At 47.3% G+C, this 12,926-nt stretch overlaps 1 protein-coding gene across 1 annotated transcript in view; it reads right to left on the reverse strand.

The window, feature by feature from the left end:
• Positions 1–12,926, reverse strand: part of ABCA3 (ATP binding cassette subfamily A member 3) — a 68,900-nt gene that overhangs the window by 40,079 nt on the left and 15,895 nt on the right. Inside the window, exons 7-9 of the mRNA XM_053556524.1 lie at positions 8,321–8,580; positions 4,972–5,088; positions 4,629–4,749 (exon numbers count right to left, since the gene is read on the reverse strand). Of these exons, the coding sequence (XP_053412499.1) occupies positions 4,629–4,749; positions 4,972–5,088; positions 8,321–8,580 (498 nt within the window). The remainder of the gene's footprint in view (positions 1–4,628; positions 4,750–4,971; positions 5,089–8,320; positions 8,581–12,926) is intronic.

A 12,926-nucleotide genomic window follows, 5' to 3' on the forward strand; every position in this document is an offset into this window, starting at 1 on the left:
GCTTAGTTTTGTGTTTTGCATCATTATGGAAGCTAGCTTCTCTCCTTTAATTTCCAAGGGCTTACTTTGCTGGTGGTCCATTGTGATGGTCTATGTGTAGAACAGGTTGGAGTATTTCCTGTAGAGCTGGTCTTGTTGTGGCAAATTTCCTCAATGTTTGCATATCAGTAAAAGATTTGATTTATCTGTCAATTTTATTAAAATTTTTTTTAATTTTTAATTTTTTGTTTGAGACAGCGTCTCACCATGTCACCCTCAGTAGAGTGCTATGGTGTCACAGCTCACAGCAACCTCAAACGGGCTTAAGTGACTCTCCTGCCTCATTCTCCCTAATAGCTAGGACCATAGGTGCCTGCCACAATGCCTGGCTATTTTTTTTGCAGTTCTCAATGTTGTTTAGCTGGCCCGGGCCGGGTTCGAACCCATCACCCTCAGTGCATGTGGCTGGCACTGTAACTGCTGTGCTTTGGGTGCCAAGCCATTTCCGCCAATTTTAAAACTTAGCTTAGTGGGATATAGCATTCTGGGCTGGAAATTGTTCTGTTTAAGTAGATTAAAGGTAGATGACCATTGTCTTCTGGCTTGAAAAGTTTCATTAGAAAAGTCTGCGGTCACCCTGATGGATTTGCCCCTGTATGTCAATTGGTGCTTACTCCTGGCAGCTTGCAAAATCTTTTCTTTTGTCTGACTTTGGACAGGTTCATCACAATGTGTCTTGGAGAAGCTCTATTTGAGTTGAGGCAACCTGGGGTCCAATATTCCTCTGAAAGGAGTGTGTCAGAATCTTTGATGATATTTGGGAAATTTTCATGTATAATATTCTCCAGAATGGCTTCCATTCCTCTGGGGGCAGTCTTCTTCCACTTCTGGGATACCTATAACTTGTACATTTGAACGCTTCATAAAGTCCCATAATTCTGTGAGTGAACGTTCAGCCTTCTCTCTCTTCTTTTCTGCCTCTTTAACTATCTGAGTTATCTCAAGAGCTTTGTCCTCTACCTTTGAGATTCTTTCTTCTGCATGATCTAATCTGTTTTTGATACTTTCTACTCTATCTTTAAGTTTCCTAATTGACTCCTTCAATTCCTTCAGCTCTGCTATATCCTTTCTATATTCTTCATATTGCTCATCTCTTATTTGATTCTGTTTTTGGGTTTCCTTTTGGTTATTTTTCACTTTCTCAGCAATTTCCTTCATTGTTTTCATCATCTGTATTTTAAATTCCCCTCTGTCATTTATAACGTTTCTTTATAGGTGGAATCCTCTGCAGTAGCTACCTCATCGTCCCTTGGGGGGTTGCTCTGGACTGGTTTTTCACGTTGCCAGGATTTTTCTGCTGATTCTTCCTCATGAGTGTATTCTTTTATCTGTTTCCTTGCCCTAATTTTCCTTTCACTTCTTCTTGCTCTTTAATTTACTGTGCCACTGGCCTAAGGTTTTGATGAATTTTGTAATCTCACTGTTGCTATAGTTACAGCTGAGGGGGGCCTCCCATTGCACCAATGCACGCTACCACTTGCCAGTTCTCCACTGCTTTTGTCCTCCTTATGGGGTCTAGAAGACTTTCGCTGTCTCCCTGTGTCCTCAAAGGGATGTTTATGGGCATATCTCACCAGCCAGAGATGCCTGTAGTCTTCTCTCCCCAATCTCACTATGCCCAGTTGCAAGGAAGCTGTTACTTGGCTGCCATCTTGCTCCTCACACCCACAGTATAGGTAAATTTTATGTTATGTGTATTTTATGCCCCCCCCATAAGAAATAAGAGACATTGACAGACTAAGAAATTCCAAAAAAGATCTGAAAGGAGACTGGAAAGCACAATATGATAAAATTCTACCTGAAGTTTTGTTGAAATGATAACTGAAACAAGATGTGAGCCCTCAGATCAAAACATTCATAAACAGGCCAAGTGCAGGGGCTCACGCCTATAATCCTAGCATTCTGGGAGGCTGAGGTGGGAGGATCTCTTGAGCTTGCGGTTGCTGTGAGCTAAGTGGAGACCATGGCACTCTAGCCTAGGCAACAGAGTAGGAAAAAAGAATCATAAATAAAGGAAAATTGCATCCAGGCTATCAGCAGAGTTCCTACCAACAACAACGAATAACAGGCAGCAATAAGATTACATTATAAATTGCCAAGGGAGAATTTATACACAGATGAGTGTATACACAGCTCAGATATTATACAGGAGTGAGGGCAAAATAAAGACACCTTTGGACATACAAAATCAGAAAGAATGAACCAGTCTCAGCGCCCATAGCACAGTGGTTATGGCACCAGCCACATACATCAGGGCTGATGGGTTCGAACCTGGCCCAGTCCAGCAAAATAACAATGACAACTGCAACAAAAAATATCTGGGTATTCTGGTGGGCACCTACCCCCAGCTACTTGGGAGGCTGAGGCAAGAGAATCGCTTAAGCACAAGAGTTTGAGGTTGCTGTGAGTTGTGACGCCACGGCACTACCGAGGTAGTGAGACTGTCTCAAAAAAAAAGAATTAATCACTCACTGATCACAACTGAGAGAACTATTCAAGGATGTACTTCAACATAAAGAAAAGTGAATCCTTGGCTTGGTGCCTATAGCTCAAGCAGGTAGGGCGCCAGCCACATACACCAGAGCTGGTGGGTTTGAATCCAGCCCAGGCCTGCCAAACAACAATGACAACTACAATCCCCCCAAAATAGCTGGTCGTTGTGATGGGCACCTGTAGTCCTGGCTCCTTGGGAGGCTGAGGCAAGAGAATTGCTTAAGCCCAGAAGTTTGAGGTTGTTGTGAGCTATGATCCCACAGCACTCTACCCAGGGTGACAGCTTGAGACTGTCTCAAAAAAAAAAAAAAAAGTGAATCCAAAGGAAAATAGTGTATACATAAAATATGTTGGTAAAGTGTATGAACATAAAATAGTACTTAATCACTTTTATTTATTTATTTGTTTAATTTTGGAGATAGAGTCTTACTTTGTCATCCTTGGTAGAGTGCCGTGGTGTCATATCTCATAGCAACCTCAAACTCTTGGGCTGAAGTGATTCTCTTGTCTTAGTTTTTCATTTTTAGTAGAGATGAGGTCTCACTCTTACTCAGGCTGGTCTTGAACTCGTGAGCTCAAGCGATACCTGCCTTGGCCTCCCAGTGCTAGGATTATAGTTGTGAGCTACCACACCTGGCCAATTACTTTTTTTTTTTTTTGAGACAGAGTCTCACTTTGTCTCCCTTGGCAAAGTGCTGTAGTGTCATAGCTCACAGCAACCTCAAACTCTTGGGCTCAAGTGATTCTCTTGTCTCAGCCTCCCAAGTAGCTGGGACCACAGGCGCCCACCACAATGTCCGGCTATTTTTTGAGATGGGGTCATGCTCTCGCTCAGGCTGGTCTGGAACCTGTGAGCTCAGGCAATCCACCAGCCTTGGCCTCCCAGAGTGCTGAGATTACAGGCATGAGCCACCTCGCCCGGCCACTTATTTATTTATTATTTTGTTATTCATTTTTTACTGTTGGAGATTCATTGAGGGTACAATAACCCAGGTTACACTGATTGCATTTGTTAGGTAAAGTCCCTCTTGCAATCATGTCTTGCCCCCAAAAGATGTGGTACACACCAAGGTCCCCTCCCCCTCCTTCCTTCTCCACACCTCCCTCCCTCTTTCTTTCTCTGCTTTCCCCACTTATTTTTTTTAAATGGTCAAACTAGACAATGATAAAAAGTATACAAACTATTAATGAGTACTTAGAGTGTGGTAAGGTTTCAGTCACATCTGGGAGGAAACTGGACATAGTGACTAACTTCACTTTCTAAAGTGTTTTTTTGAGACAGAATCTCTCACTATTTTGAGACAGAATCTCTCACTATGTCACCATTAATAGAGTACCATGGTGTCAAGGCTCACAGCAACCTCAAACTCTTGGGCTTAAGTGATTCTCTTGCCTCAGCCTCCCAAGCAGCTGGGAGGCACCTACCACAACGCCCAGCTATTTTCTGGTTGTAGTGCCTAGGCTGGGTTCCAACCTGCCAGCTCTGGTTTACGTGGCTGGCGCCCTAGCCACTGAGCTAGGTGCCAAGCCCTTTCTAAAGTTTTTAAGTTAAGTATTTAACTGAAACATTAAGGGTGATAGCTAAAAGAAGAGAAATACAATTTATGTCCTCTAAACTATCAGAGGGAGAAGGAACTAGGGGAGATGCTATCAGTCCAACAGAAGGCAGAAAAGGAGAGAAAAGCAGCAAACAAGAAATGATCCTAAACAGAACGCACAATGTGCAGTCAGAAGAAATAACTTCACTGTAAATGCCATACCTGGGCCCTTGCTTCCAGTCTGCCCTTCCTACACGTGCCTTCTCCAGATTCTCCTTCACCCAAGATCACCCGGATCCACCTCCTCCCTGTCCACTTTTCCTCTTCTCACCTCTTCCTGGGGCAGCTCCCTGGCAGTGGCCATGGAAGCCTCTGCTCTGCCTGCTAAGCCCCTCCCTCAATGCCCAACCACAGCCCCATCACTCAGCCTCTGGGTCATTCCCAGGTTGATGACACCTTTTGATCCCTTAACCTCATACATCCCAGCAACCAGCTTGGTCTTCCCTGACCCAGCTTGCCCCGACAGCCCTCTGGCTCTAGGGCAGCCCAGTGACTCACCTTTACTGAAGAAGGTGCTGACCATGAAGCTGAAGGAGATGGAGGAGATGGCAAAGCACACCAGAAAGGCCAGTACCAGCGAGGGTTCGCTGCGTGACAGTACAGCTACATCCTTTTTCACCTGCAGGACACCCGGTTAGAAGTTGTGGGTGGATGGGCTTGGAGGGAGGGGCACTGCTGGGGACAGAGGGGACTTCCCTGAACTCCCAGACAAAGCCTCTGCACCCCTGCAGTCAGTGACCCTGACATTCTTTCCAAAGCACAAACCCAAGCACGAGCCTTGGGTGTCCTTGGAGGTGCTAAGGCCATGTGACTGTCCCACCCCCTATTCAGCCACACTCACCTTGATGCAAAAGAGCAGGGTCATGAAAGAGACGGTGATGAGGAGGAAGAGGAAGAAGAGGAGGAACCAAGCGCTCCAGTGCAGCCAGTTGCTGAGCCCCATCATGCGCATGTACTCCTGGGGGAGGAGCCATCAGGTCTGAGGGGGTGTGTGAGCACCCCCTGCCCCCAGGGCCTGTGTATGCAGGTGCCTGTGTGTGTGCACATCCCTGCGCACGTGTGTGTCTGAGTGCATGCACATCTGTGTGTGTGCACGTCTGCACGTGGGTGTCTGCAAGTATACACACATTTGCATGTGTGCATGTCTCTCTGTGCACCTCAGCGCATGTGTGTCCGCATGTGCATACACATCTGTGCAGGTATGCATGTATGTGTACACCCGCGTGTGTGTTCTGAATGTCTATGGACCAAAAGGGCACAGTGGACACTACTGTAGACCAGAGGCTGGAACAGCAGGGTGTACACTAGGCTGGATAGCAAAGGCCAAAGTCCCACTGTCCTCGGCAGCCCCTCCTCGACAGCACTTAGCTTTGTGTTGGAAGGACTCCTTGTCCTGCCCTGTCTTGCCTTTCTCTGTCTTAAAGCAACCCCATCTAGGAAGCTGTTTTCCCCCCTCTCCCAGTTCATTGATCCCTAATCAGGATCAATTGCCCTCTTTCCCTGACACATTCCCTCACCCTCTACCTAGGAATGGCCTTGCTCTCCCTCGGGTGGAACTGAATCCACTTATTTCCCACAGTAGGCTGTTAATCCCAGTCACAACTGTCTTGCCTCCTTCTCTGATACACAACATGGGTCCCCAGTGAATCTTGATTGAGCTTATGAATTCTCCCAGAAGTCCTTCAGGATGTCTGTTCCTTTGTTCTAGGAAGCAATTCCAAATTCCTAGCATGTGTTCCCTAGACAGCTCTCAAAGCCATCGTGTGGTGTGGTCCCAAGTCAGGATGGCAGGAGCGTAGTCCAGCTCCCCAGTTACTACTAGCAGGACATTTCTGGCTACTAACCACTCCAACATCAGCCTCCTGGGCTGGAACATGACCCACAAGGCATCCATCCCCTCACCTACCCTGCTCTGTAAGGAGGGGTCCAGAACCTTCACTGTGAAGGGTGTGGCTGAGGGGTGCAGTGATGGGGGCAGGTCTGCCCGCACCTTCCATTCTCCCCTGCTCCTATCAAGCAGTCAAGGGGAGTGATAAGTCAAGCCTGCTGCTTTCCACTGACCAAGATTGCCCAGGGCCCTCAGGGCTCAGTTATCCTGTTCAACAGAAGCCAGCAGTCACAAGTGCCCATTTCAACTTAATTAAAATTTAAGTTAAAAATGTAGCTCTTCCTTTCAAGTGCTCAGTGGTGACTGCAACAGACAGTAGATACAGGACATGTCAGTAGTCACAGCCTGTTTCTCTGGACAGTGCTCATCTAGGGGAAGGGCCCAGGGCTCTTTACAGGCTTTTCACGTCCAGGCATGAAGCCAGTTTGTTGGTTTTCCAGCTCTTTCTCATGCACCATTTCCCACCTCCAGAACAGGGGGAAGATGAGCAAATGACAGCTCATATTCCCACCACATAGATCAACTACTCACTTCTCATTTGCCCTGTCTCCGTTACCTGTGTACCTGCAGATATGTACGTGTGCAAACACCTGTGCTGAACATCTCATGGCTCACTGACAACTCCTTCAACATTACACTGTTTTACTAAAGTTATATAAGGTGCCCAAGGCAGATTACAACGCTCCTGGTTGGTTTTCCAAGCCTCCCGTCTGCAGCAATTTAAAAGCTCCAACAACCACAGATTTGGCACCACTAAGAACATCCTAAATGCCATTTCACTGGCATTGTGGACATTTCTGGAGGAGGAATTTCAAAGAAGTTTTGGGTGATGGCAGTGTCTCTGGTCTGAATTTACAGGTGACTCTACTCATTTGGCTATACTTAAGTCAATTACATGACTTCATGGTGATACTTCATATACTTTTTTCTTTCTTTCTTTTTTTTTTTTTTTTGAGACAGTCTCACTTTGTCACCCCCAGTTGAGTGTCATGGTGTCATAGCTCACAGCAACCTCAAACTCTTGGGCTCAAGCAATTCTCTTGCCTCACCCTCCTGAGCAGCTGGGATTACAGGTACCCACCATAACGCCTGGCTATTTTTAGAGACGGGGGTCTCACTCTAGCTCAGCTGGTATTGAACTCGTGAGCTCAGGTGATCTGCCCACCTCAGCCTCCCAGAGAGCTGGGATTATAGCCGTGAGCCACTGCACCTGTATACTTTTTAATTTCTCATTACGTTATGCCTAACAGTCTGACTACAGCTGTCCCTGATCTGTATATCTATATGCAATGTAGTTACCTGGCCTATTTAAACATTTTATCTCACCATCAATCTACTTTTTAGAGCTGTGCTATCCAAGTGAAATAGAATATGAGTCCCAGGGCGACACCTTTGGCTCAGAGGATAGGGCACCAGCCCCATATACTGAGGGTGGCGGGTTTGAATTCAGCCCTGGCCAAACTGCAAAAAAAAAATAGCTGGCATTGTGGCGGGCACCTTTAGTCCCAGCTACTCAGGAGGCTGAGGCAAGAGAATTGCCTAAGCCCAGGAGTTGGAGGTTGCTGTGAGCTGTGACATCACTCCACTCTACCAAGGGCAATAAAATGAAACTGCCTCAAAAAAAAAAGAATATGAGCCCTGTATATAACTTTCGGTTATATAGTAGCCACATCAAAAACATTAAAAGTGACAAGTAAAATTAATTTCAATAAGTTCCACTCAACTTAATATATCCCAAACACTATCTTTCTATAATCTATATAAAATATTCGAATGAGATACACCTTCAGGGCGATGCCTGTAGATCAGTGGGTAGGGCGCCAGCCACATACACCCGGGCTGGCAGGTTTGAACCCAGCCTGGGCCAGCTAAACAATGACAACTGCAACAACAACGACAACAAAAAATAGCTGGGCATTGTGGCGGGCGCCTATAGTCCCAGCTACTTGGGAGACTGAGGCAAGAGAATCAATCGCTTGAGCCCAAAAGTTTGAGGTTGCTGTGAGCTGTGATGCCATGGCATTCTACCCAAGGCAACAAAGTGAGACGCTGTCTCAAGAAAATAAAAAAAAGAGATATGCCTTCAGTCCTAGTGTATAAACTTCAGTGCCACATCAGGTTTAAAACTAGGTACACCAGCCTGACTTCGAGGAAGCTCCAAGATGGGCTAGAGCCATGGAGAGTGCCCACCTCCCTACCCTGTTCTTGTGGACCCAGCCCCTGAAGGAAGATAGTGCAGCCTCTCAGCAAGCTCCTGGATGTGACCTGCCAAGATGTTGTGAAGCCACCACCACTCAGTTACCTTCAGCTTCCTCTCTTTCTCCTGAACGATAGCCCGTGTGATGGTGAGTGAGGAATAGGTGAAGCTGAGCATCAGCAGCAGTGGGAGCTGGTACTGGATGGCAACTAGGAAGGGGTCTGAGATGAATGGTGGGTATGGGAACCTCTTCGCCATCACTGTGAGCTTCTGGAAAAGCTGGTACGTGGCTGCTTCTGCATGGTACTGCATGATGGCTCTGTCCACGGCATGCTGCACAGCCAAGAAGCCTTCTCGGATGTACCCTGCATGTTGAAGCAGAGGGCAGCCCAGCCCAGGCCCTGTCACAGCACTGCTATACACTGGGCTGTGTCAGGGCAATTGTAGGGTCCATGGGGGTAGGGTGAGTGGGTGGGGAGTGGCAAAGGAGGCAACAGAGCAACTGCACCTAATCCCCTCATCCCCCATGGTGGTTGAAGTGTCCTACACCTTTCAGTGGTTGGTCCCCTGGGAGAAAGGTGAAAACGCATCACATGCCCATAGCAAATGAGAAGAGTGATGTTACTGTCACCTCCACTTTGCAACTAATACAACACACATAATAATCACACGTAAAAACAAACTTGGGGGCAGTGCCTGTAGCTCAGTGGGTAGGGTGCTGGCCACATACACTCAGGCTGGCAGGTTCAAACACGGCCTGGGCCAGCTAAACAACAAAGACAATTACAATGAAAAAATAGTTGGGGCTCGGCACCTGTAGCTCAAGTGGCTAAGGCGCCAGCCATACACCAAAAGCTGGCGGGTTTGACCAGCCCGGGTCTGCCACACAACAATGACAACCAAAAAATAGCTAGGCATTGTGCTGGGTGTGTGTAGTCCCAGCTACTTGGGAGGCTGAGGCAAGAGAATCACTTAAGCCCAGGAGTTGGAGGTTGCTGTGAGCTGTGATGCTACAGCACTCTACCCAGGGTGACAGCTTGAGGCTCTGTCTCAAAAAACAAACAAACAAAAAAAAGGTCAGGTGTTGTGGCAGGCACCTGTAGTTCCAGCTACTTGGGAGGCTGAGGCAAGAGAATCGCTTAAGCCCAAGAGTTTGAGGTTGCTGTAAGCTGTGACGCCATGACACTATGTTGAGGGCGACATAGTGAGACTCTGTTTAATAAATAAATAAATAAATAAATAAATAAATCTTGGCTGGAAAGGACCCCATGTGCCCCAAGTGAGTTTGATGGGACTCTAAACAAATAAATAGAAGTTAGGCCAAAAATGCACTAGGAAAGAGTACACCAAGAGTTAGGTTAGGGAAGCAACAAAAATGTGAAGAGTAGGAGCGTGTTTCCCACCATCTGGTGAGGGCCCTGGTCTGAGGGTTCCTGGCAGTCTAGGTACCAAGAGGAAGAAGCAAATGGCCCTCCTGCTGCACCTGACTTCAGGAAGGAAGCTGCTGGGACCAGAAAGAGGCTCATGTGCTTTACCAGAGGTGGAGGTAGACCAGAAGTGTTTGGTGACGTGTATGTTTCATATTGCTGCTATTACAAATCACCACAAACCGAGTGGCTAAGACAATAAAAATTACTATCTCACAGCACTGGAGGCACAGACCTCCCAACCTAAAATCCAGTATCAGCAGGGCCATGCCTGCTCCTGGCATTTTTGTTTTGTAGGGTCCACAGCATCCTGTGGCTTGTGGCCCCTTCCTCCGTTCTCAAAGCTAGCAGCACAGCACCTCTTGGACATTCCTGTCAACTCAGCTTTCCCCAACCCTCTCTGCTGCTTCCTTTGTCTATTTTTAAGGATTCTTGTGATCACACTGGCCCCTAGGGATGATGGGTAATCATTTTTCTATCTTAAGGTCAGCTGATTAGCAACCCTAATTCCCTGCTGCCATGGCCCCTCACATATTCCCAGGTCCCAGGGATTAGAATGTGGATAACTCTGGGTGGGTGAGGGGGTCTGTCATCCCATTAACCTCGGTGAGCTCCATCCTTAAGCTACCATCTCTACGGCAGTATGGCAGCATGGCCTGAAGGCCATCACGAATAGGTGCTTTGTGTGCTTTGTAATTTTCCTGTGTTTGTTCTTCTTGACTCTTCCAAGTCTTCTGTAATAAAATTCTCAAAGAGAAAAGGGCCTGGGGGAGTGACAACCAGGGACACAGTGCTCCAAGGAACATAAGGCCTGGGAAAGACTGAGCCCAAGGAAAGAAGGGCTTAGCATCTGGAGAAAAAAGGGCAGCCCAAGGGCCTGATGCATGAGCCTCAGCGCCAGAGAGGGAATGCCAGCCAATGTGTGGGCAGTATGGCTGCCCTCATCTACAAAGAACACTGGCATTTAGAATATCCTCTAACACAGAATTGTCAGTGGCCTGGGTTCCAGCCTCTAGAAAAGAGGAAAATAGTATCCCAACCTTACCCCTGTGGCAGGCCTTACCATGTATACATCTCTCTCATCTCCCTCTGGCTAGTATTTGCCACGAGTAGTAGGTTCTCAATTAGTGGCACTCATTGTGCCAAGGACAGCACTGGGTGGGGGTTTAATTCTCATCTTCACAAAGAGTATGCAGAGGAGGTGGCGATACCCCCTTGGCCAGGTGGGGATACTTAGGGCTGGGTGCTGAGCCCCACAACTGAGGAGCTGAGTTGCGGCCCCACTTGCTTCTGCTTCAGCGTGGTTATTGTCACGATATCTCCCTGCTTCCCCAACAGAGATGCTCCCACTAGTGCTCAAATACTGCTCTCCTAGGAGACTTTCCACGCCACCGTGTGGGCTTTATCATCATAGCCTGTGGCTGTTCAATTCTCTGAGGCACAAAGACCCCAGTCACATGTAATCGATCATTTCCCAGTTACCGAAAATTTTATAATCATAAATAAAGCTATGGTGGACATCTATATACATGTGGATTTTCTCCTTTTTCCAGGCTATTACAGGGGTTAAATTCTCTTTGGGAGGTTAGTGCGTCTAAAGTTATGGACATCTGGGAGTGGCTGAGGATAAAAATGGGACTAGAATGGCCTGGAGCCAATTCTGTGCCAGCCTTGTACCTTTCCCACTCATCTCTATTTCCTGTTTTTCTTTTTTTTTTTTTTTTGCAGTTTTTGGCCAGGGCTGGGTTTGAACCTGCCACCTCTGGCATATGGCACCAGCGCCCTACTCTTCTGAGCCACAGGTGCCGCCCTATTTCCTGTTTTTCTAACCTACTTCCTTTTATTGTTTTTATTTTCTGTTTTTTAGAGGCAGAGTCTCAAGCTGTCACCCTCAGTAGAGTGCCATAGCATCAAAGCTCACGGCAACCTCAAACTCTTGGGCTCAAGCGATTCTCTTGTCTGGCTATTTTTGTTGCTGTTGTTGTTTGGCAGGCCTGGGCTGGATTCGAACCCGCCAGCTCCACTGTATGTGGCTGGTGCCCTAGCTGCTGAGCTACAGGTGCCGAGCTTAACCTACTTCCTTTTAAAAACAAAAGACATTTGCTATTTGTCATCTACCACAGAGGTTTTCCCCAGTTTCCTTTAATATTAAAGGTTTGCTTTAATATCAATGTTAGCTCTTTTCATTTCTTGGCAAATTCTGAGTTTGTACTTGCTGAAATCTATAGGTCTTTTCCTCTGAGGCTTTTTTCCCTATTGCTTACAAGCTTAGGAAATTGTCCCTAACACACATGAGGGAGCTGAGGGCTCCAGCCCAGCCCTAGGTCTATGCCCTGGCCACACGCAGCCCATGCTACAGCTGGGTTCAGTTTTTCCTGAGCTCTGAGTCAGGTGACCTCTCAAGGGCCTCGTCCTGGGGTTCTCACACCACCACCCGGCCTTGCTCATCTTTTTATTTTTATTTTTTGAGACAAGAGTCTCACTATGTCACCCTTGGTAGAGTGTCATGGCATCACAGCTCACAGCAATCTCAAACTCTTTGGGCTTAAGCAATTCTCTTATCTCAGCCTCCCAAGTAGCTGGGACTACAGGCGCCTGCCAAAACACCTGGCTATTTTTTCTGTTGTATTTGTCATTGTTATTCAGCTGGCCAGGGTCAGGTTCTAACTGCCAGCCCCATTGTATGTGGCCAGCACCCCAGTCACTGAGCTACAGGCATGGAGCCAAGGCCTTGCTCATCTTAGTTCCTCCAGACTTCAAATCTTGCCCTAGAGCAGCAGTCTGGTGACCACAGACAGACATTACAAAAGGCTGGCTTCCCACAGGTGGCCTCTTGCCTGCCTGGGTGCTCATGGTCTCAGGGTTGTGCTCCAGGGAGAGACGGTCCCACAATTTCCATTGAAATCTCTGATGAGCTTTGCCTCCTGCCAGACCTGTGGAATGCTGTGCCCTCTAGAACACCTCAGACTTCTACCTAGAATCTGTAGCTAGGTCTTGGCCTGAGGAATAAGTCCTGGGTTCCAGTCACCTCTTGGCTAACTATAGCTTGGTTCCGAGATATGCCTGTGCTTCAGAGGAGACACACACCTATAGGGTAGCAGCAAGATCTGACCTCAGGAGAGTCACAATAATTCAAACCATGAATCGACTACATAAGGATGACAGAGTTTAAAAACTTATAAAACTGGGTGGTGCCTGTGGCTCAATAGAGTAGGGCGCCGGCCCCATATGCTGGAGGTGGTGGGTTCAAACCCAGCCCTGGCCAAAAACTGCCAAAAAAAAAA

Source organism: Nycticebus coucang, chromosome 12 (assembly GCF_027406575.1).
Source record: "Nycticebus coucang isolate mNycCou1 chromosome 12, mNycCou1.pri, whole genome shotgun sequence".
Lineage (NCBI taxonomy): Eukaryota > Metazoa > Chordata > Mammalia > Primates > Lorisidae > Nycticebus > Nycticebus coucang.